This window comes from Nilaparvata lugens, chromosome 9 (genome assembly GCF_014356525.2).
Source record: "Nilaparvata lugens isolate BPH chromosome 9, ASM1435652v1, whole genome shotgun sequence".
Lineage (NCBI taxonomy): Eukaryota > Metazoa > Arthropoda > Insecta > Hemiptera > Delphacidae > Nilaparvata > Nilaparvata lugens.
In genome coordinates, this window is record NC_052512.1 from 13,374,334 (window position 1) to 13,398,502 (window position 24,169).

Sequence of the window (24,169 nt, forward strand, 5' to 3'; positions counted from 1 at the left end):
ACCACGTTTACTTGTAGATAAGGTTGCATTTTTATCATGATTCATACGGGGTTTAAACTAACAGCTGACATTTCTCCGTTTAAGAGCTAATATGCTAACACCACGTTCAACGCAAAATCACGTTTACTTGTAGATATTGTTGCATTTATCATTATTTTTTTGTTTCATACGGAGTTTAAACGAACAGCTGAAATTTCTCTGTTTAAGGGCCATATGCTAACACCACGTTCAAACGTGGTTTAGCGTTTACTTGTAGATATTGTTGTATTTATCATAATTTGTTTCATACGGGATTTGAAGGAACAGTTATCATTTTTCCGTTTAAACTGAGTATCTGGCTGCATAGAGGCCTTACGGGCTTACTATAATGACGGTATGCCATTCATTGGACGTGTCTGTGATCAGCTGATTGAAATAGTTGGCCCCGGTTGGTGCAAGGCATGAAAATATCGATCTGACTCAGGAAGGGAAGAAAATCACGTTGCAACGTGCTAAGTCATCCCTAACCCTAACATCAGCACAATCAAGCAGCTGTATCTTCAGGGAAATTTTCTTTGTCGATGGGAGTTTTCGGTGTGACTTTGCCAGTACTGGCTGCTGAGTTCGTTGTCGTCTCCTATCAGGAGTACTTGACACTACAGACAGACAGAACATATTTATGGCGCATGAGCTCTGTATTGTTCCATCAATAGACACTGTGAGCGACTCCGTTCGGCGCAACTCAAAAACTTTTTCGCCAATTTAAAGGTTAGTTTTCTGCAAATTTTTCTGCCAGGTAGAGGGTTATACAAGTGGACAAATGATTTACAAAGTGATGAATAATACTATCACTATTAAATACAATTATATCATATTTAAAACTTGAAATTCGCTACGGAAGGTTGAATAGCTTTCGTTCATTATTTTTCAATAATATTGACAGTTTTAAAACACATAATTTTCATATGGATTGACAAATAACTGAGAAAAATGAAAGTTTTGAGAATCATATAAACTTGTGGACGTATGCAAAGGATACTTCACTAATAATATGCTGTAAATACTTCACCAACACTATAAATTAATGTAAATCAAAAGTTAGTAGAATTTAATTCTAGTTCAATTATGTTAGAACTCAATCTACATCAATGTACATCCCACCAATTAATCAACTATTTTGTCTTACATAAAAATTGAAAGCTATTAATGGAAAGAGGTTCTACACAGCTATTAAGCCGGCCGGTGTACTAGTATTGATTATTGATTAGCCCACACAGATGTTTTCTCTTTTTTGCTGGCGACTCCCTCAAATCCGTGGTGGTAATCCGATTTGTTTCATTCGGATATCTGCCACTTTTTGGGAGAATTTGGGATTAATTTGAAATTTTCTTCATGAAGTTTATTACATAAAGTTCTGCAATATTATGTCAGGGGTGATTTCTTAACATGAATGAATTCAGGGTTGAATGCCAAGTGCCTTCGCACTTTAACTAGAACTTGGTTTAAGCAACCATTAGTTCTAAACAAAAATAAATCATAATTATCAAATACCAATTTCAAATCATTTGTTTACTGATTAGACTGAACTGCTGTTCGAACCTAGTTTTAGATTTTTCGGGCCCAAGTTCTACGTTAATTTGATCAGTTGGTGGATTAAATCAGGTTATTGTCGCATCTAGTGTTTTACTTCACAAGCTTTATTCAATTTAGTATAAATGGTGCAAACGACCCTCGGGCTAGTAAATTTCAGTTTGATCGGAGATTGGTCAGCGGATGGTTCAAACCCGGAATTTTACACATTATAATAAATGCAACCACATCTTAATGTGAACTTGATTGAACATAAACCGTTGATGGTACGTACTGTGGGCCTCGGTTGCAGTAACACGGATTATAGGCTACTATATCCTTAATCATCTGATCCTGCTTCATTTGCATTACAACAGATCTCGGATCAAATTTGATTTTGCTAGTTGGTGTAATCAGCAGCATCAGCTTCAATCATTGAATGAGCGTTAGCGAGTTCTCACTTTTTACTTACTGAAGGCCAAAGACGTTGTCCGTGTCTTTGTATGTTCTTCAATTCATTTAGAAAGAATTGATCAATCAGCTTCAAATTTTGGATACGTATTCTTTAAAACATTTTACAGGTCAAGTTGGTTGGACAACAAAATTGACTCACTCCTTCGTTCTTCTCCATATGATATAAAAATAACATTGATCGTGCATAAGAAAAAAGGTGTTCTGATTTATCATTTAGTCAGCTGAAGAATTCATTGCCTGCAATTACTACCATTCATTCATAACATCAGCTGAGACTATTTGGGAGCTATCACACAGACAGTCGTTCATGCGCGGACACATGATTTTAGCTGATTAATATACAACATAATTTACAACTTTTACATCAACAAACTGATACGGTTTGAGATATCAATGTACGGTTTTCGCCATTCATTTTATTTTGGAACTCTGTATTGAAATCATGTATCACATGCTTGACCACCTTCTCATTTCAAAAAAATGAATTTGGATTCATATGAGGGTCAAAGATGTTGAAGCGACAGAGTAATTTTTTATTTCGAATAGGATCACCAATAGATACTTCTGTCGAATCACTCTTCTATAACACCTTTGTTGAAGCTCACATGGTTATGTCATTGATAACTAATTGGAAGAAGCCATACTATTTTAAAACTGACACTAATACGATGTTATAAGATGAAAGTAGTCTACTAGAAAACTGACTATAAGCTTTGGTTACTATTCAAAATGCAGCTTTGAGGATTCACAACTCCTCATCACTTAGACCTATCATGATACTATTTATCAATCAATTTTTATTCCAATCAACACAATACAATACACATAAAATAAATCAAAACACAAAAAAATCACAATCATAAAAAATTTCTAACGAAATACAAAAACCGGCTTCATGGCGGGGTGTACTGGAAAAAAGAAAGGAGGAAAAATACCTAGCCAACTATGATTTCCCATAGAATAGGTACCGGTAGGTAATATCCATGATTTATATATATGGATCTCATCCTAATTATAGATGTATTTTGCGTATAGTTTGTTGGTGTTATAGTATACATAGTGAGTCATATGTATGGGGACCCTTAAATAAATTGTAGACTGTTGTGGATATAATACTGCCACTTCCAGGATAAGTTATTGGTCGAATACTTTACCTTTTGACATACAACTGAATTTCAACCCCTCATAAGGGGGTGACTTGGGGTTGTAACTCGAATATTTTAAATGTAAACACACATTGTGTGGTTACATCATTTTAAAGGACTTTTTGAAACAAGGAAGATGACATCAATCAAAAGCTCTATGATACTTGTATCAAAAATGGCGGCTGATTGAAGTTTTAGTTTTTTAAGAAATGAGGGGTTGTAACTCAAATATTTCAAACGTAAATACTTATTGTGTGATGCATCATTTTGAATGGCGGCTGATTGTACTTTATCAATTGTTTCTTTGAAACTAAAACTCCAATCAACCGTCATTTTGGATAAAAGTATCATAGAACATTTTTATTGATGTCATCTTTCTCGTTTTTAGAAGGCCTTCAAAATGATGCATCACACAATAAGTATTTTTGTTTGAAATATTTGAGTTACAACCTCTCATTTCTTAAAAAACTAAAATTCAATCAGCCGCCACTTTTGATACAAATATCATAGAACATTTCAATTGATATTATCTTCCTTGTTATAGAAAGGCCTTTAAAATGATGTAGGCTACCACACAATGGATGCTTACATCTAGGATATTTTAGTTACAACCCCTAAGTCATCCCCTTATGATGGGTTGAAATTCAGTTGTACTTCAAAAGGTTTAGTATTCGACCAATAACTTATCCGGAAAGTGTCAGTATTATATCTAATACAGTCTCCAACTTATTGATGGGTTTCCCATACATATAACTCACTCTGTATAATTATCATGAATAGTGAGCTCGTTATGAATTTATACATGAGTCATTCACGATCTTATATCCTATTATATTAAGCGAGCAATTTCTGTATTTATATACCTGGCTATTTTTGTTAGGTCTATGATATAAAGATTCGATTGCACTAGGTCTCATCCTTGAGAAAACTCGCTGAACGACATTAAAAGGATAATTCATCCTTGGCTGAAACAGCTGTGGATAGTAGAAAAGTGAGTATGTGAAAAATCAAAATATCGCATCCCCGAAATTCATAAGATGACGTATAGCCAGCTGTGAAATATAAACACGATCATTTTAGAGAATCGTGTTCTGTTTATCAATAAAAAAAATAACGAGCGAAGCTTGGTGCCCCGATATTATTCATAATCGATTCAATAAGAATAAGTTTATAGCTTCAGTACAATCATCATTTAATTTGCAATGTGTTACAGAATGTTAGTAGTTTATACAATAGTTTTATAATAAGGGGTTTTAAAGCATGAGTAAGATTTAGAGCTGATCAACCAACCAATCTTTATGGTAGAAAGATTGAAATTACAATAGGTGAAAAGCAACTCAGAGAGAATGAACAGTAAACTTGATATACTGAGAACTAGACAAACTGAAACCATGACATACAGAAAACTTGATAAACTGGTAACTTGATGAACTGAAAATTGATAAACTGGCAACTTAATGAACTGAAAACTTGATAATCTGAAAACATGATGTAACCTACTGGAAACATGATAAACTGGTAACTTGATGAACTGAAAACTTTATAAACTTGTAGTAATGAACTGAAAACTTGATAAACTGAAAACATGACGTACTGGAAACTTGATAAACTGAAATTTGATAAAAAATGGTAACTTGATGAATTGAAATTTGATAAACTGGTAACTTATGGAATTAAAAACTTGATGAACTAAAATTAGATGAACGGGTAACTTGCTGAACTAAAAACTTGATCAACTGGTAACTTGATGAACTGAAATTAAATAAACTGGCAACTAGATGAACTGAAAACTTGATAAACTAAAAACATGACGTACTGAAATCTTGATAAACTGGTTACTTGATGAACTGAAAACTTGATGAACTGCAATTTGATAAACTGGTAATTAATGAATTGAAAACATCACATACTGAAAACTTGATGAACTGGTCACTTGATGAACTTAAAACTTGTTATATTGAAAATTTGAAACACTGAAAACTTGACAAAATGAGAAATAATAAACTGAGGTATCAACGAATTGATGATTTGACTTACTGAAGAATTTATAAAATTAAAACTTGACGTAGTGAAATATTTGAAATATTGTCTTATTGAAAACTTGGCCAATTGAAATTTTGTCAAACTGAATACTTGACTTTGTGAAAACTTGACAAACTGAATCCGGCTTAGCATCGGCCAGCATCGGAAACCGTGTTTTAATGTTGATGCCACAGCAGCGAAAACCGAGTTTTAATGTTCAACTCGTTGTACATAATGTTTTTTATAGTCCAGTCAAATGGTCGTTTTTCAGGAAACAGCCCCGAAAGAATTTTTCTCGACGGTTCTATAAGTATTTTGGGGCGCTGAATTCGAATCTGAAATTTGCTGACACGCCAGAGGGTGGCTTCACCCCCAAAACCCCCGAAAACCATCAAAATTTCGGACTTTTTTTCAATTTTCTCATTTTATCTCGTGAACCTTGAGTTTCTCAAGAAAAATCATTCTTGTAAAATTAAAGAGAATACAATTTTCAACGAATGAGTGGTCGCGCAGGAACCTTCCACTTCTACCCTATACAACATGGATATTTTTCTAGGATAGATAAAAACCACGCATCACGTGGAAGAACAATTCATTATGAACTGGATTTTTTAGGAATTTTCGAATCTGGTAGTGGTGGAGGGGGGATATACCCAAAAATAGAGAATCATGTCCTTCAGCCAAAATGCAAATTTATCATTATAGTACATTTTCAAGGCCTTCCTGACAAAAAATACTTATTTCGGCTGAAATCATCACACGCTGGCTATTTTCTATGAGAATCACCCGTTAGAAACATTTAATTTCAGTATTTCCTAGTAGGGGGTACATCATAAGGATACGTCAAGGATCAAAACTTTAAACTCTTATAACTTTTGACAGCTTATTTCTTTATTCAAAACTGTGTATCTCGGTAACCCGGAATGGAAAAAATGTTACTTAGTCTTGTTTTTAAGAACAGAATCTCCTCTTTCATGTGAGGTGAATGAATTTTGTGAAAATATAATCGTGAGGTAAGATACGTTCGATTCAACAAATCAAGAAATTTGCGATATTTTCCTCATTTTTACAGTCTCGACAGTTTTCCGATAATAAACAGTCATGCAAGAAGGCAACGTATCTTATAGAGCATGTAATTCTCTTTCATTTGAGACCAATCGCAAGTTTCTGTCATGTATCTTACTCGTTTTAGAGACTCTTGTATAACAGTAAAATCGCAGGGAAAATGAGAAAATGAAAATTATCATTTTTTCAATTAACTGTAACTTCTGAACGGTACGGAAATCAGGAATACGATTCATGGGAGCGGAAAAAGGATAGAATTCTTTACAACCTTGACTACTTTTTGATTTTTAAACTGAAGTTTTTTACAAGATACGCAACTTCGAATATACGAGACTGTGGAAATGATTAACTTATGAAAATTTTTCGCATATTCAAAGTTGCGTATCTTGTAAAACACTTCGATTAAAAAATCGAAAATGTAGTCAAGGTTGTAGAGAATTTAATCCTCTTTCCGCTCCCATGAATCGTTTTCCTGATTTCAGTACCGTTCAAAAGTTACAGCTTATTGAGAAAATGATAATTTTCATTTTTCTGCGATTTTACTGTTATTCAAGAGTCTCTAAAACGAGAAGATACATGATAGAAACTTTCGATTGGTCTCAAATGAAAGAGAATTACATGCTTTATAAGCTACGTTGCCTCAAACCCATCTTGCATGAATGTTTATCATCGGAAAACTGTCGAGACTGTAGAAATGAGGAAAATATAGCAATTTTTTTGATTTTTTGAATCATATGTATCTTACCTCACGATTATTACTTTTATAAAATTCATTCACCTCACATGAAAGAGGAGATTCTGTTCTTGAAAACAAGACTAAGTAACATTTTTTATCATTCCGGGTTACCGAGATACACAGTTTTGAATAAAGAAATTGGCTGTCAAAAGTTATAAGAGTTTAAAGTTTTGATCCTTGACGTATCCTTATGACGTACCCCCTACTAGGAAATACTGAAATTGAATGTTTCTAACGGGTGATTCTTATAGAAAATAGCCCGCGTGTGATGATTTCAGCCAAAATGGGTATTTTTTTGTTAGGAAGGCCTTGAAAAGGTAATGAAAAATTTGTATTTTGGCTGTAGGACATGGTTTTCTATTTTTGGGTATATCCCCCCTCCCCCCACTTCTAAATTCGAAAATTCTTAAGGAATCCAGTTCATAATGAATTGTTCTTCCCCGTGATGTGTAGTTTTTTATCTAACCTAGAAAAATATCCATGTTGTATAGGGTAGAAGTGATAGGTTTGCATAATTTTGAAAACCCTTTGGAAAATACCCCTTTTTTTGAAAATTCGTAGCTCCGGAACCAAAAATGGTAGTATCCTGCGCGGCCACTCATTCATTGAAAATTGTATTCTTTTTAATTTTGTCAGGAATGATTTTTCTTGAGAAACTCAAGGTTCACGAGATAAAATGAAAAAATTGAAAAAAGTCCGAAATTTTGGTGGTTTTATGGGGTTTTGGGGGTGAAGCCGCCCTCTGGCGTGTCAGCAAATTTCAGATTCGAATTCAGCGCCCCAAAATACTCATAGAACCGTCGAAAAAATTATTTCGGGGCTGTTTCCTGAAAAACGACCATTTGACTGGACTATTAAATCTTAGTATAGTTTTTGGATTGATTGACTGACCCCTGTTACGGGGTTGAATGTGATGCTGTATGTTCGCATTAGGTTACATCACAATACGGTCGTAGATAAAATGAATTCAAGAAATGTTGTTGGTTTTCAGGGCACGTCGATGGAGGGAAGCGGGGTGGGGGGGCCAGATGCCCCGCCAAGCCCCCTCTCGGGTGCTTATCTCCTAATTGTCATCGGGGAGCCGCATTCTTCACTGCATCGTCAGCAAATTCTCACCAAAGTCCAGAACGGTGAGTCTCGCTACTTTTTGTCACCACCTTGTAAAATGTCTTTTTCTCAATATCTGAATTCTACAAGATTTGTGCCTCTACCAGGGTGATTCAAATCTCGACATTGAAAAACCTCGTTATAGAGTTCAAAAAACAATAATTCAAAGCTAATTGGTTTTCCATAGTTTTCTCACTTCAGGCTTGATTGAATCAGCGATAGATTTGAATTATGTAGCACTAGGTTGCAAAATTTCCTTTTTTGATGAAAAAAACATTGAGTTATATCCCACATGATTGGGATATCATGATAATTTAAGTTTTTCAGTCTAGATTTGCTTGATGCATCCTTGGGATACTGGTGTGAATTTAGGGTACTGGCCAGATCGTTTTTTAACAATGTAGAATTATTAATTAATTAACAAAATATTCAATCTTAATTATTAAAATTCATTATGAAATTATTGAAAAATAAATTAACAGTTTATTTTTCAATAAACCTGTATCAGCTACCATCTGTAGAAGGCATTGTCAAGACAGAGGATCGGCAACGTTGGCCTCCTATCTTCCTCTTATGTCATTATAACGAGGAACTCACTATATCCATAATTAAGTAATTGATTTTCATATATAACTATTGAGAATACATCTTCCATGCAAACGATATGACAATGACGTGGAATTGAAAATCGATTTATCTGCTTTGTGACGGTTGCACAAAAGCCGAATAAATTTTAATCCTGGTTAATTCCATGAGAACCAATAAGGGAGCCGTCTTTTTAGAATGGTATTCTCTGATTGGTTCACGTGAAATAAATCAGGATTAAAATGTAACTGGCTTTTGTGCAACCGGGCCTTGCCAATGACAGACAATGATAACAAACCAATGTTAAGCAGGTGCTGACTTTATTACGTGAATTTCATTATGCTTAGGCCTACAGTCATATTATTTGCAACAGTTTATTGTAGAATTTCTGTACGGTACTAAAAATAATATTGAAAAGTGCAATGACACAAACAAACTGATTCGAAGATAGTTACCAGTTACGTTTATAAATAGAGTGTCAGACCTACCCTACCCTTTCAGTTCTTCACCCCTCACTGTAACTATTGAAATAATAACAGGACATTTAAGGTGAGAAAGCCGCATACATTTTTAATGATAGTTGTGAGTCACTCTACCTCTCTGACATGCTGGTTGGGTTGAATGCAGTCTCATTATTTATGCATTTGGGGTGTAAAATAACTACTACATCACCCTCTCTGAAGTCTCTTTTTTCCAGCGTTAAATTTCTACCTCAGTCATTGTTTTCTCCTTCTACTTCTTCAATTTCTTTCCTCAATTTTTCATTTTTCTTTCATGCCTACGTTTTGTTCCCCGTTTTCTACCTCTAGCTCACTTCTTACACCTTTTTTCACTCTTCTTGATACTTTCAATCTCTATTCTTTTAGTCCTACTTGTCTGATTCTTCTTTAATTCAATTCTTTGTTTGATTTCTTCAACTGTTTTATCTTCTACAACTTCTATTCTTTTCTACATCATTTCCTCCACGTTTCTCTGACACTTCTTCTTCTACTCAATCTTCTTTCTTTCTCATTCCATTCTTCTTCTCCCTTTCCTCCTCCTCATCAATCGTCTCATCCCCCTCCAGCACCCCGTCTTCCTCTTTCTCTTCCTTCTCTTTTTTCTCTGCTTTCGATTATTTTCTCTTATCAATCATAGAAATACTAGCAGGTACCCCGTGCTCCGCAAGGGTCCATTCTAAAACTTGACAAGCTGGAAACTTGACGCAATGAGAGCTTGAAGAATTGAAAATAGGCCTGCAACCATCCTCGGTTTATTAAAAATGTATATGCAAAATTCCAAGTTAATCAGTCCAGTAGTTCGGACATGATGATTCGTCAAACATAATTTTCCTATCCCTTACGTGTATAAGCCAGTTCTTTCCTTTATTATAGTATAGATAATGATGGTATAACTTATTAGGCATCAATCTATACTAGCATTACAAAATGTGCCGATAGGCACATCAGGCATTCAATAGTCACGCCATATTCAGGATTGTGAAGTTGGTTGAGGGATTATCATTGGGAGAGTTGACTAGGGAATCCAGGAATCCACTGATTCCGTCCCGCGGTCAGAATGTGTATGGCCACTCACATATTGAACGTCAGTGACGTCATATCGCTCTCACTAGCAGCTGATATTACGTTCCCCAACTAAAGGAGCAAATTTGCACAATAGTTTATCCGTATTTCCCAAGCGCAGGCGGGACGGTTGCAAAACCGATTTTATTATAACAGTCATCCCTATCCCTGTTCTCAATAATATGGATATTTTCATTTTCGAAGTACCCCTTTCTGAAGCGGACCATAGACCTGTAAATGACGTAAATGACGACGCGAACTGAAGTCTAAGATTCAAGTCGACGGTTTTGAATTCCTCTTCATTTATCTATGTTTATGTGTTCAGAAAGTGTAATAATCAGTTACTATTTTATCGAAATCATATTATCATGATGTCGAAATAATTTTGTCGAAGGATCTTCATCAGAATTGAAAATTCTCAGCGAAATAAAATGTGGATCGAACCCGTAACCTTTCATTAATCAGTGAAAGCGTGCTACTAATTACGCTATTAAATCACTTGGAGGAATATCTTGTTGGGCTTTGATCATTCCGTCAATTAGATTTACAAGCTGAATGAATTTGTCTCAAATAATCAATTAAAATTGATTGATCAATAAGAATTGGAACCATCCTCGATAGATTCAGAATCTAAGGGCCGGTTTTCGAGTTTGGGATTCAGCTAAGTTCTAGACTTTAAACAGCTGGAGTCAGAAAACTGGCTCTCCAAAACGGGGCGTAGTTGCGGTTTTTATGATAATCTTTATTTCTATAATTGCATACGTTTTTCCTTGAGGAAATGAAACATTCCTAAATAATTCAAAATAGCTGGAACTACTTTTCTAGTTTCTCGAAATTTAAGTTAAACGTGGACTACGACTATGCCCCGTTCCAGAAAGCCAATTATCCGATTCCAGCTGTTTATAGTCTAGAACTTAGCTGAATCCCGAGCTCGGAAACCGGCCCGAAATGTGAATTTGCAAGTTGATCAGTTCATCAGTTCGTAGTGATGCGTCAATCGTGTATTTGCTATACCGTAAAGCCCCGCACACACACATCGATTTTTGTTCGTACGATATTTTGCCGTCCTTATGAATTCTATCAGATTAAACGGAACTTGACAGACATCATAATTATGTTTAATTTGATAGAATTTATAGGGGCGGAAAAAATCGTACGAACAAGAATCGATGTGTGTGTGCGCGGTTTAAATCTATAAGATATTTCCCTCCTTTATTTATAATATTTGGATTAAACATTGTTTTGTAAAAAGTACTTGGTCTATAGAAGTCATTCATTCAATCCACGAATGATTAAAATGTGAATACTCTCATCAAGTCAAAAAAGCCTTAGCAGCTCATGACCCATAATACCGTGCCAGACGCTGAAGGGTCTTTTTAACCCTCTTTCTCCTCCGTCACCTCCTCTTCCTCCTCCTACCTCTATTCACCACCTTCGTCCTCCTCCTTCTTCTCCTCCTTCTCTGCCACCTCTGCAACAAATCGATAACATTATAACAGTGTCAAAAGAGGTGGAACTCATGTCCCACACCCCAATTCACCTTGGAGCCCTTGGGAGGAAGGCTGTCTGTAACCTGGTTCAGTAAATACCCTTCAAAATCCTCTTCCCTAAGTTGAAAGGGATGTTTCAAAACTACTGATGGATCTGGTGATAGGTTGAATCAAGGCTGTGTGAGCGGCTTCTTAGTCTTACTACTGCTGATATTTTCCAAAGTTTATCGATTTATCAAAATAAAACAATATCAATTCTAGAAAAAACAATTTAATTTCCGAAAATTGATGTTTTTGAAAAAATTCTTAATTCCATCAACATATCCTTGAAATTCATAAATTCCATAAATCTTACCAAATTTGAAATGATCTGTTTCGAAAATTTGAACTTCAGGCACTACTTATCGAAAAAATGTATAATCGGATAAACAAATTTTTCCGAAAATATTTTCATATTGATAGTTGATAGTATTTGAATCGAAAAACTTTGAAACATAAATCATACATAAAGAAAAATGCAAAACTGTCGTTTTGAATCTTAGACCTCACTTCGCCCGGTCAATTATCTATATAATAAAAAGAGTAGGGTTGTGTTTGTTTGCATCAAAACATGTCAACTTGTGGATTGCTTACCGAAGAAACGGGAATGATTTAGAACTCCAAATTTTGCACATAGATTCTAAAAATATCAATCTCGTGTACCTCGAAGCCCAAATTTCAATTTTCCTTATTGATGTCCAATATTAACTGTTTATGAAATTGGTTTATTGATGTAATATTAACTGTTCATTTTCATTGAAAATAATCAATTATATTTCATTAAGTAATCAATTATATTTTATAATAATTTCACAATGAATTTACATACTTAAGATGAAATATTTTGTTAATTAATAATTATCAATTCTATATTGTTAAAAGACGATCTGGCAACAGAGCAGAGCGAGAAAGAGATAGCGCTATCCGCTTTTGTTGGATGAAAGACATGGATAGTAATACCATTGCTAATCAAACACTGCCATTATAACGTGGACCTCACTAAAGTAGAGTTGCTAATAAAAGAGGAAACTCATTGCTTCCCTACCATCTATCCACCTGCAACCAGAATAATGAATGAATTTCATGTTTATGAAACACAGCCAGAATGACAGCTCCAACCAGAATTAACCTTATATTATTATCTGTCTAGACGTCTAGACGAGTGCAGTGTTACAGCTGATAGATATAACTACGTCTAGCGTTATCAATGTCCAAACGAGTACAGTGTTAGAGTCATCAATATTCATTCATGGCAGCTATTTTTGGTGTCCTCGAAAACCACAATATAACATTATTCCTATCTAGACTTGTAGGACAATGTGAAAGACCTGCTCTGAACACAGACCATCTAATTGAAGACAACTAAGGTTCAGCTTGGAAAACTATATCATTCTATTCAACCACTTACATTGCTACAAATCTGGGAATAACGTGTTGTCAGACCTGTCCCACATAAAATCGGGAGTCGAGACTGATTAATTGCTCTCAACAACTGTACATTGGACTTTTCAAATTCAAATTCAAATTCTTTATTTGCCATAATACAATACAATTTTTTCAAAACAAAAACACAATTAAAAACTTAATTTAAACATTAACATGAAATAAATAATAATTCTTCTCAAAATTAGCTTATAGGCGTTGCCAGCAAAACCAGAGGTTTGTGTGCTGCAACGAGTATCAATCTTAGAAATCTTAACTTACAAAATTAATAAACCATTTAATCGATATATCAATATTGAAAAAAAAAATAAAATGAAAATAAATAATAAACAAAAGGAGTGCTTTATTACAGAGATGGCTATAGGAAAAAACACCTGAATTAAAACTAAAAATCTATATGGAGGTGACAAAAGATAAGGAGATCAATTATGGAAGAGGTGAGATACATTAACAGATCTTATCCATTCAACTATATTTCTTATGGATGACTTAGTTATATGTTTTACTAGAAAGTGTTGAGGTACCAAGTTAATAAGTTTATTGCTGATGTAAGTGAATTGTCTTCGGCAAACAGTTAAGTCAGTTCTATTTATAATATAGTTCGGTTGCGCTCGGAAGTTGTATGACATCATGTATGGTTTAAATATATTTTTACATTTATTCAGGTACAGTATTAAATTTTTTATATAGAGCTGCTTTACCGTTAGCACGGGGAACTCAACAAACAGAAGATTTGTTGGGTAGCGTCTGGGACGGCCAAGAGCGGCTTTTATTATATGTCTTTGCAATACGAGAATCTTGTTCATGTGCGTATCCAAGGCACCACCCCACACCCTGATTCCATACTGAAAAATGGACTGAGCATATGCCGAGTACACCAATTTTACTATATTCGCATCCCCGAGACCGCTCAATTTATGAAACTTGTATATGACATGTCTCAATCTTCTACACAGACTATCAATGTGAGCATTCCACTTCAGATGACAGTCGAACATAACGCCTAAATATTTAATTACATTCACTTTTTCTAACGAGCTGCAACCACAGTCCTCGTGCCTCACCCGTTGATATGCGTAATAGGCGCAGTCAGGGGAGTGAATTTTAATACCCGTATGTGACCCTTCCGGGGGGCTGATCTCACTGAGGGTGAGAAGGCCATGTAAACGCTTTTCTTTGCATTTAGAGTTAATGAATGTTGATCCAGCCATGACTTCACAATAGCCAGACCCGATTCCGTCAATCGCTCCACCTGCCTCCAATCTGGTCCGGTGAAAACCAAGGCAGTATCATCGGCAAAAGATATAGTAGTACAGTTATTAATATTTATTTTTAAGAGATCATTAATGTATATCAAAATAATATCGGTGAGAGGACTGTACCCTGGGAAGGCCAAACCCAGTCAATATCATGAAACTTGTTTTTTCATTTAGAGTGAGTACCTGAGATCTATTTTGCAAGTAGCTTTCAAATAATTTTAGAACTGTCCCTCTAAAACCTATACTTTCCAACTTATTCAGAAGGGACCTGTGAGGGATGGTATCATAGGCTTTTGCTAAATCCAGGAATACTGCTAAAGTTTTTTTGTTGCTCTGAAAGTTATCTGTAATTATCCTAACTAAATTTGTCATAGCATCCTCAGTTGATTTGCCCTCTTGGAAACCGAATTGATTCTCAGCTAAAATTTATATTTATTAAGGTATTCTATCAATCGTCGTTTTATAAGTTTTTCAAATATTTTAGATAGATTGCTTATCAAACTGATTGGGCGATAGTTTTCGGGAGCCTTTCTGTCACCTGATTTGAATAGAGGAACTATTTTTGCTATCTTGAAATGAGAAGGAAAATGACCCAATTCAAAACATTTGTTGAATAACACTGACAATGGCTTCGCTATAATATCAGCAATATTCTTCAAACATACATTACCCAGTCCATCCACCCCGGGACGAGCCAGATTTCAAGTTTCTGATGATAACTAATACCTCATCGGAGCTCGTTGGACGCATGAAGAATGAATGTGGACTGTCCGCCGCTAAACAACGTAAACGTTGTGCCTCCACTGAGTGTTGTACAATATCGATTCTTTCAGCATAAGTTCTCCCCACTCCAGCAAAATAACTATTTAAAATATCTGGATCAATATTGGGCGGTTTATTTGCACGTTGGATGTCTAGAATTTCTTCTATGCAATTCCAAGTTTTTTTACTATTTCCTTTAGAATTAGAGATTATGGTTTTGTAATGCTCAAATTTAGTTTTTCTTATAAGTTTATTTAATAAATTTCTATATGTTTTGTACCTAGATTGTAATTCAATATTGAATGGCTGACTGTTTAGTTTTTTATGCAATTTATCACGCTCTCTAATGGATCTTATCAGCCCCGGAGTTATCCATTTTTTCAGTGGTCTATTTTTATTTTTTATTTTTATCTGTTCACTAGCTGATTTAATATTGCTTATTAACTTACTACAAAATTTATCAATCTTATCATCTAAGTCTATATTTTGATCATTGATGGAAATTTCATTTCCCCAACTTTCTTTTTGTAGCCCTTCTATCAATTTCTTATAATTAATTTTTTCTGTGAAGACCTCTCTTACTTCTTTAAAAAATGTGTTTGGATTTCTCACGTGAAAAGTAGTACAGAAATGATCAGTAATATAGGTTTTCTGTATAGAGCTTATTACATTATCTTCTTTAAAATTTACATTTCTCCAAAATATGTGATCAATACATGTTTTTGTTTTACATGAAATTCTAGTTGGCTTATTCACAAGAGATCTTAGACCATACATCTGCATAAGGCTACTATATTCATTTGCTAGATTACTATTACGCAAAATATCTATGTTTAAATCTCCAATCAAAAGAATATTTTCTGTCTCATGAATGTCAGACAGACTTGCATCTAGCTCATTCAGAAAAAGATCGATATTAGAGGATGGAGACCTGTAAATTGCAAATAATGTTATGAAGTGGTTGAAAGCTTTTAATCTAATCGGAATTATATCTGCCTCTGAATTTTCGTAGTTGAGATAATCTACGTCAATGCTATTTTTCACAAAAACATAATCCGTTACTCCTGTTTAGTTGCCCCGGCTTATCTATAACTCTATAGCCATCTAAACTGTAATCAAAAATTTTATCATCAGTCATCCACGTTTCCGTTAGAATTATTACATCGTAATTTATTTTACAGTTTTCTAAGACGTATACAAACTCATCAAAATTTTTCCCCAAACTCCGTATATTCATATGTATTACATTAAAAGCTTCAATAGAATCTGTTGTTGCATCTATATGAAAATAGGGCTCAAAACTAAAAATATCATCACTCTCAATTGTATCAAAACACTCCAAATCGATCACCTCATCAAAGCTATACTCATTATTCATCAATAACCAAAAGAAAAGAAAATAGAAGAACAAAAAAGTGAAACAAGACAAGATTTTAAATTTTAAATAAGGTTCAAAATTTTAAATAAGGGAAATAATATGAACCTGATAGGAAAATACAGTCAATAAAACCAATGCACTGCGCAATAATAAATTTCAAATAAGGAAATAATATGAACCTGATAGGAAAATACAGTAAGTAAAACCAATGCACTGTGCAATAATAAATTAAGAAAACATTCACATTGACGATCTAATTATTATATTCGTTCAAGTCCTCTTCGTTCATGATTCTTTTTGTTCGAGAATGTTCACTTTTTTTGACAAAAATTTTACAATCACGAACCCAGACGAAAGTAAGCTTTTTATTTATTTTTAGACTTTTAGCTTTACCTAGTAATCGTTTGTAGTAGGGTGAGAGGTGTTCATTCACATAGACGTCTGATCTGGGTAGCTTGTTGCATATATCGGTGGACTTGATGCCTTTCATTTTCCTTGCCGCGGCGATCCATTCAATTTTCTTACTCCTGGAACTGAATTTCGCCACGATAGAAGAAGATCCTTTGGCGGTTGGCATTCTGTGGACAATCGATAGGTCTTCCTTCTTGAAATCCACGTTTATAGATTTTGCGACAGCCTCCATGACGACCAGTAGATTTTCCTGCTTGGTTTCGGGAATACCAACGATTTCTAGATTATCCTTTCTGGTATACTGCTGAAGATCGTGAATTTCATTTTCCAATTTCTGAACATGCATTTTGGTTTCCGAGTTCTCCTTCTCAAGTTCATTGTACTTTTGTTTCAAAGCATGATGTTCGACGGTGAGAGTGTTGATGTGTTCTTTAATTTCATCAGTTTTTGTGTTCAGATTTTCCAGTGTTTTGTTGACTTCGTCCAATTTCGAGTTGAAGGAGGTTTTAAGATCAGTTATTTCTCTTCGAAGACTTTCTATTATTTCTGAGAAATGTTTATAGTGATTATCCGACTGATCTGAAGTATTTTTATCCTGCTTGCAGTTGTCACATTTCCATGCAGCTTTGGCTTGTGAGTTCATTTTTTTAAACTCTCGATGGATTCTAGTCTGGTACACACTGGGTGAAACCCATTTTTACACTCACTACACTCTACCACGATTTCTTTATCTGAGAAACTCAATTTACACTTGAAACACTCTGCCATAATAGATTAATTTAGTAAAAGTTCGTTCTGAAAATTTTATCGCGCAGCGGCCGGTTACTGATTAAAACGACACTATCGACACGACCGCTCTCATCGAAGGCTAGACTGATACTGCCGTATCAGCAGCAGTAGTATCAGGACTTGTCGCAAACTAAGTGTCATCTGACAGCATGACAGCACTTCTACAGTCCGGGTCCTGTGGCTTTGAAAATGTATTTCTCCATACACAACAGATGCTCTTTTTTGTATCTTCTCAAAAGCAACGTGTTGCATCCGAGAAGATACACAAGGAACTTTAATGCATCTTTCCCTAATCAACAGATCCTCTTTCTTATCTTCTCGAAAGCAACGTGTTGCATCCGAAAAGATACACAAGGAGCTTTGATGTATTTTTCCCTAAGCAACAGATCCTCTTTTTTCATCTTCTTAAAAGCAACGTGTTGCATCCGAAAAGATACACAAGAAGCTTCTTGGAGTTACGTCCTTCTAGCACAACACAGCTGACATTCGTTCAACATGTTATTTCCGTTGTTGGTGATACGTTGCAACTCTCTCATCCATGAAGAATCTCTGTGTGTAGGGAGCTTCCTCCATCTAGGGATCTTGGGTCTCTGAAGCATGATTTTTTTGCAAAGCCGTGAATATCACCCCGCGAAACGTAACCTTGCCAATATGCCGTTTCAAAGTCACGGAGGCAAAGCTACGGGATGGGTACTATAAAGGATAAGCAAAAAAATTGAAATCGAGAAAAACCAAGAATGAGAGGGTGGACATTGAAAAAGAATTGAAGGCAGAGAGTTGGAACAGAGAAGTAGAAAATGAAAGGAGAAAGCAGTGCTCATTCAACTCTTCTATTATTCGCCAGGACTTTTCATGCTTGAAGAAAACTCGAACCCTAATCGGTTTTTCCGAACATCAATTTCCCGGGAAGAGATTGCTATCGATCCGTCCAATTAGCTTTCCTGGTATTTCTCTCAACGTGTCCTCTTGTAATCTGGTTTCACGAAGCTTGAGTGGAACAGTTCGTTAACTCTTTCAGGAGTAGGAATGTTCAAAATGGAATTGTTGATGAGAAATATTGATTCCTTGAAACTTTGAATTCTTTTTGAAGCCTGATCTTAACACTTTCACAACTATTCAATCATTATTTATGCATAATAAATCGATAATTGACCCGAAGCGATGCTGAGGTCCTATGTTAGGCGCACACCAGTTAGTCGAGACAAGACAAGACATGATCAGACAGTCACAATTACTTCACATAGTTGCTTATGAAGTCATGTCTAATTGCAATGACTAATCAGTGTGAGTTGCGTCATGAGCAACAATGTGAAGTATTGTGACTAAACATGTCTGATCATGTGTTATTGTCTTGTCTTGTCTAACTGGTGTGCACCTAGCGTTAGTTTCGACTCGATCGGCTCTCTGTTTGTACTACAGTTACAGTCCCAGTTATTGTCTGATTTGGATAAAATTAAGTATATGAGTACTTTGAAACAAGGCGCGTCGAAGTATATGATATAAGTTGTTTTGAAATTTTGCATTTGAAGGATACTACAAGAGGAAAAGGAGTCTTCTTCGAACGCCAATATCACCGTGAAAATCTGACTATAGAATTATGCATCATAAATCAGCTGTCGAGTGGATTACCAATATTGTATGCAATACCACATGCAATCAATATCTCAATGTAACTTGGTAAAAATCAGCTGTTGTGTGGACTATTAGTTGCATGCAATGATGCATGGAATTAATAACTGAAGGTAAAATAGTATTTTCTCTCGACCTCTCTCTGCTTCCAACTCAGGCTGACCTGTTGCCAGTATGTCTTGAAGTAGATAAGCTTTTGATGTTGGCATTTTTGATACACTAACCCCAACAGCCATTAGTCATTTTCACATCGATATCTCGCCGACACGACAGGACAGGACAGAATTTACTCTGATGGTAGTATAATTGAAAGCTGCGGTTCACAACTGCGCGAGGTCTACTGTTCACAGAATTACCAGTATAATAAAGGAGAGTATCGACTTATACACGTACGAGATAAGAAATTCACGGATAACCTATCTCTCTCTCACTCACTCTTACATATTATCCTCTTTCAACAATTCCTTCTCACTCCTTCATCCCAATTCTCCCCAAATCTTACTCCATGAACCTCATCTCATAAAACCAAAAGCGGAGGGGGAAAAGTAATCTCGAATAATCAATTTTCCGGTTAAACTTTTTTTTTGACATAGCAATGGTGAAGGCGCCGGGTAAACTGCCTAATAAAAGAAAGAATTGGCATGTACATAGGGGATAGGAAATTCACGAAAGACGCATCATCACGTCTCAACTACTCAACTGATTTACATGGAATTCTGCTTATAGATTCTTAAATTTGGTTTGATTTGATTCACCGAGGATGGTTACAGGCTTTTTTTGAATCCTTCAAGATTTCAGTGGGTCAAGTTTTTAGTTTGGCAAGTTTTTGATTAGACCTTGCGGAGCACGGGTTACCTGCTAGTCTCATATAAATTATTATGTGCCTCATTCACATTCTAACGAGATCATTGTTTCCTCAGCGAATCACGTTTTTTCACTTTTCAATTTTTTTTACTTTTTTTCTCTTTTCCAATATAAAATAACGATGCTTCATGGAGTTGATCTAATCCATCAGAGAATTTATGTAATAAATATCTTGTGATAAATGAATATAGGATAATATGTTCCAATCCATTCAGACGAATTCAATCTTATCAGATGAAAATGACAGTGGCGTTGGAAAGAGTGTTGAAAATACAAAAATGAAATTGTAATTGTAAGAGAAGACATGGAGGCAACGGCCATATAATAACTATAATTGGATCCTCAATGCTCTTACGGCTAGACGAAGTAATTGAATTCCTAATGTGATTACGTTACGAGAATAGTATTTCATTCGACAAACACCAACACTGAGCCGTGTCTCTCCTACTTACACTTCGGATTTAAAATACTTTCCCTCTCATGAATTATTTACCAATTATAATATTCTTCTCATTATTCTTCCAAGCATATTCACTTACGCCTATTCAAATAGAGACGTTATTTGAATACATTTTTTCCAAAATTCAATTTCATGGGTTAACAAACATCATTACATTTTGTGGCCTGTATGAAAGCTTGAGCATGAAATCGATTAGTTCTATCAAGAGTTCACTGTGGGAGATATAATGTTTACCTGGTTTTGTCTAATAAAAGTTTACACTTCCGTTTATCGAGAAAAATATTTCGTATAAAAGTTAATATAGCTCCTTTCTGTACCTTCAAAATACACAAGTCAAACTTTTTTTATATCCTATAATCTAAATTGTCCAGGCTAGTTAAGTTACACACAGCGATTTTTGGACGTACGATTTTTGCCGTCCTTATAAATTCTATGAGATTGAAGAAATAATGTCAAATATATTATGTTTGTCAAGTTCTGTTCAATCAAATAGAAAATTGTACGTTAAAAATCTATGTGTATGCCTTATCTGCACAATGAAGCCTAAGGTTTTCTCGCACTAGATACTCTTTTGAGTAGTACTACCACCAACAGGTGTTTTCGGGATAACTGTCATTAAGGGCCGGTTTCCGAGCTCGGGACTTAACGAAGTTCTAGACTTTAAACAGCTGGAGTCAGAAAATTGTTTTTTTTTTTTTTTTTTTTTTGAAACGGGGCGTAGTACTAGTTTTTATGATGATCATTATTTTCTCATTTCTATAATTGGAAACGTTTTTTCTTGACGGAATGAAACATTCCTAAATAATTAAAAATTGCTGAAACTTTTCACTATTTTCTTTTTATTCTATTTTGTGTTAATTCTCTAGTTTTATGAAATTCAATTGAAACGTGGACTATGACTACGCCTCGTTTCGGAAAGTCAATTTCTGACTTCAGCTGTCTAGAACTTAACTAGATCCCGAGCTCGGAAACCGGCCCTAAATGTTGAATTGCAAATTGATCAGCTCATCAGTTCGTAAGTGATGCTTCAATCGTGTAGTTTCTATACTATAACGTAAAGCCCCGCATACACACACATCGATTTTTGATCATACGATATTTTGCCGTCCTTAAGAATTCTATCACATTAAACGGAACTTGACAAACATCGGCTGTTCAACTTAGATGAATCCCAAGCTCGGAAACCGGCCCTGAAAGTGTTGCTTTTTTATCAATGGCATCCACATTAGAAGCTCTTGATGATAGAGAAATCAATTTGGAGAGTCCTGGTTCACAATTTGAGGCCATACCAATTTGCTTTTGCTTGAGTGTGAATCACTGACATCACTCATACAGGGTGGTTGAAAAATCCGAGAACGGCCTAATATCTCATACACAAAGATAATTTCACGGTGGGTGTGATTGGGGATCCTACAAAAATTGAAAAAAAAAACCTTATTGTAACTTCAAAAATCTGGTCCGCATCTCGGATCCTATTTTCAAATAGGAAGGTGGTCATGCAATACATGATTTCAATACAGAATTTCAAGAGAAAATGAATGGCGAAAACTGCATTGATATATCAATCCTTTTCGAAGATATTCACATTATTAATCAATACCATTAAAATCCTATTATATTAAGCGAGCAATTTCTGTTTATATTCATAGGTGTATTTGATTATTTATATCCAATTATATTAAGCGAGTAATTTCTGTATATATATTCCTATATTTATCCGACTATTTTTATATCTGATTAAGTGGTTATTCATGTCCAACAGATTTCGAAAACGGCTCGAACGATTTACACGGAATTTGGAACATAGTAGGTTTATGATATAAAAATTTGATTGCACCAGGTCTCATCCCTGGGAAAACTCGCTGAAGGACATTAAAAGGATAACTCATCCTTGGAAAAACAGCTGAGACTTACGTCGTCTATGTATAATAAAAGTCAGTGAGCGAGTGCGTCTGTGGAAAATCAAAATATCTCATCCCCAAAATTCATAAACTGACGTATAGCCAGCTGTAAAATAAAAACATGACCTCCCCCATAATAAAAAATATTAGTCATTCTCCAATCATTTTAAAAAATTGTGTTTTGTTCATCAATAAATAAATAACGAGCGAAGCTCGGTGCCCCGATGTTCAGAAATGGAATAGATAAGTGGTATTAGTTGATAATGGTATTAATCAGACTTTTCACCCACTGTGTATACGACAGTATACTATACATTCATCGCATGTCATCACACACCCTAATCATCGTGAGTCTCCTCTCTGTAACGCCTCCCCTGGGAGCAATCCTCTCCGCAATAAAGGGTTCACGGAGTCATTAGTCATCAGCGCATGGATTCATTGATTGCCTGCAATGTAACATTGATGACCTTATGACCGGATTCCATGACTTTCATCAACTGTCATTGATTGGTTCCCCTTCTGCAATTGACATAATCTGTTGCTGATGAGCTGCCTATCGGTTAGCCATAAACGAGCTTCCTGTCATCAAGCAGATGACAGAGCTTTCTGACAAAGTGCCGGTTGCACAACAGCCGGTTAAATTTTAACTGTGATTAATTCCACGAGGTCCAATCAGAGAAGTTGTCTTTTCAAAAAAGCCTTCTCTGATTGGTTCTCGTGAAATTGATCACGGTTTAAATTTGACCGGCTGTTGTGCAACCGGACCAAAGTGTTTCAATCAGGCTTGTTTCCTTGAATGAATTGGTTGTCAAGCTGAAAGTTCATGAATATCAATAATATACGCGCTTCTTCTTCTTTTTTCCTTTCTTTTCGGTAGATTATGGATGCTCTCATCCTTCTCCACGTCCTCTTCCTTCTTCTCCTTTTTCTCCTTATCGTCTCTCTCCTCTTGTGTCTCATTCAACTTCAACTCCTCCACCTCCTTCTTCTTTCACACCTTCTTCTCCTCCTTCTTCTCATCATCCTTCTTCTCCACCTACTTCTCCTCCTCCTCCTCCTCCTCTTCCTCCTCCTTCTTTCATTCTCCTCCTCCACCCCCTGCTTTTCCTCCCTCCACCCATTCTCCTCCTCCATCCAATTTCCACCTTCTCCTCCTTCTCACACACCCCCTGCTTCTCCACCATTCCTCCACCATGTTCCTCCTTCTTGCATCAGCATCCTCATTTCAAGTCGTCTCTTATCCTTATTCCAATATATCCTATGTATCCTATCCTATATTCCTATTTTATATAAATTTTCATTCTAAAAACTTATTCCTAATAAGTTTATTCCTACAAACTCCCCCTCCTCATCATGTCTCTTCGATTTTTGCATCGGTAAAAATCCCCCTTTCTTCCTCATCCTTCCTTTTCATCCCTCTGGCTCCCTCTCCACCTAATTTCCCATTTCTTCTCCACTCAAGATTTTTTTATACCTTTCCACCTCTGGAAACTCTATCCT

At 35.5% G+C, this 24,169-nt stretch overlaps 1 protein-coding gene across 1 annotated transcript in view; it reads left to right on the top strand.

Moving 5' to 3' along the window:
* The first annotated feature begins 7,987 nt into the window (after positions 1–7,987).
* Positions 7,988–24,169, top strand: part of LOC111060342 (microtubule-associated protein futsch) — a 96,027-nt gene continuing 79,845 nt past the window's right edge. The window contains 1 exon segment of the mRNA XM_039435254.1: positions 7,988–8,120. Coding sequence (XP_039291188.1) covers positions 7,991–8,120 — 130 coding nt within the window. The 5' untranslated portion in view covers positions 7,988–7,990.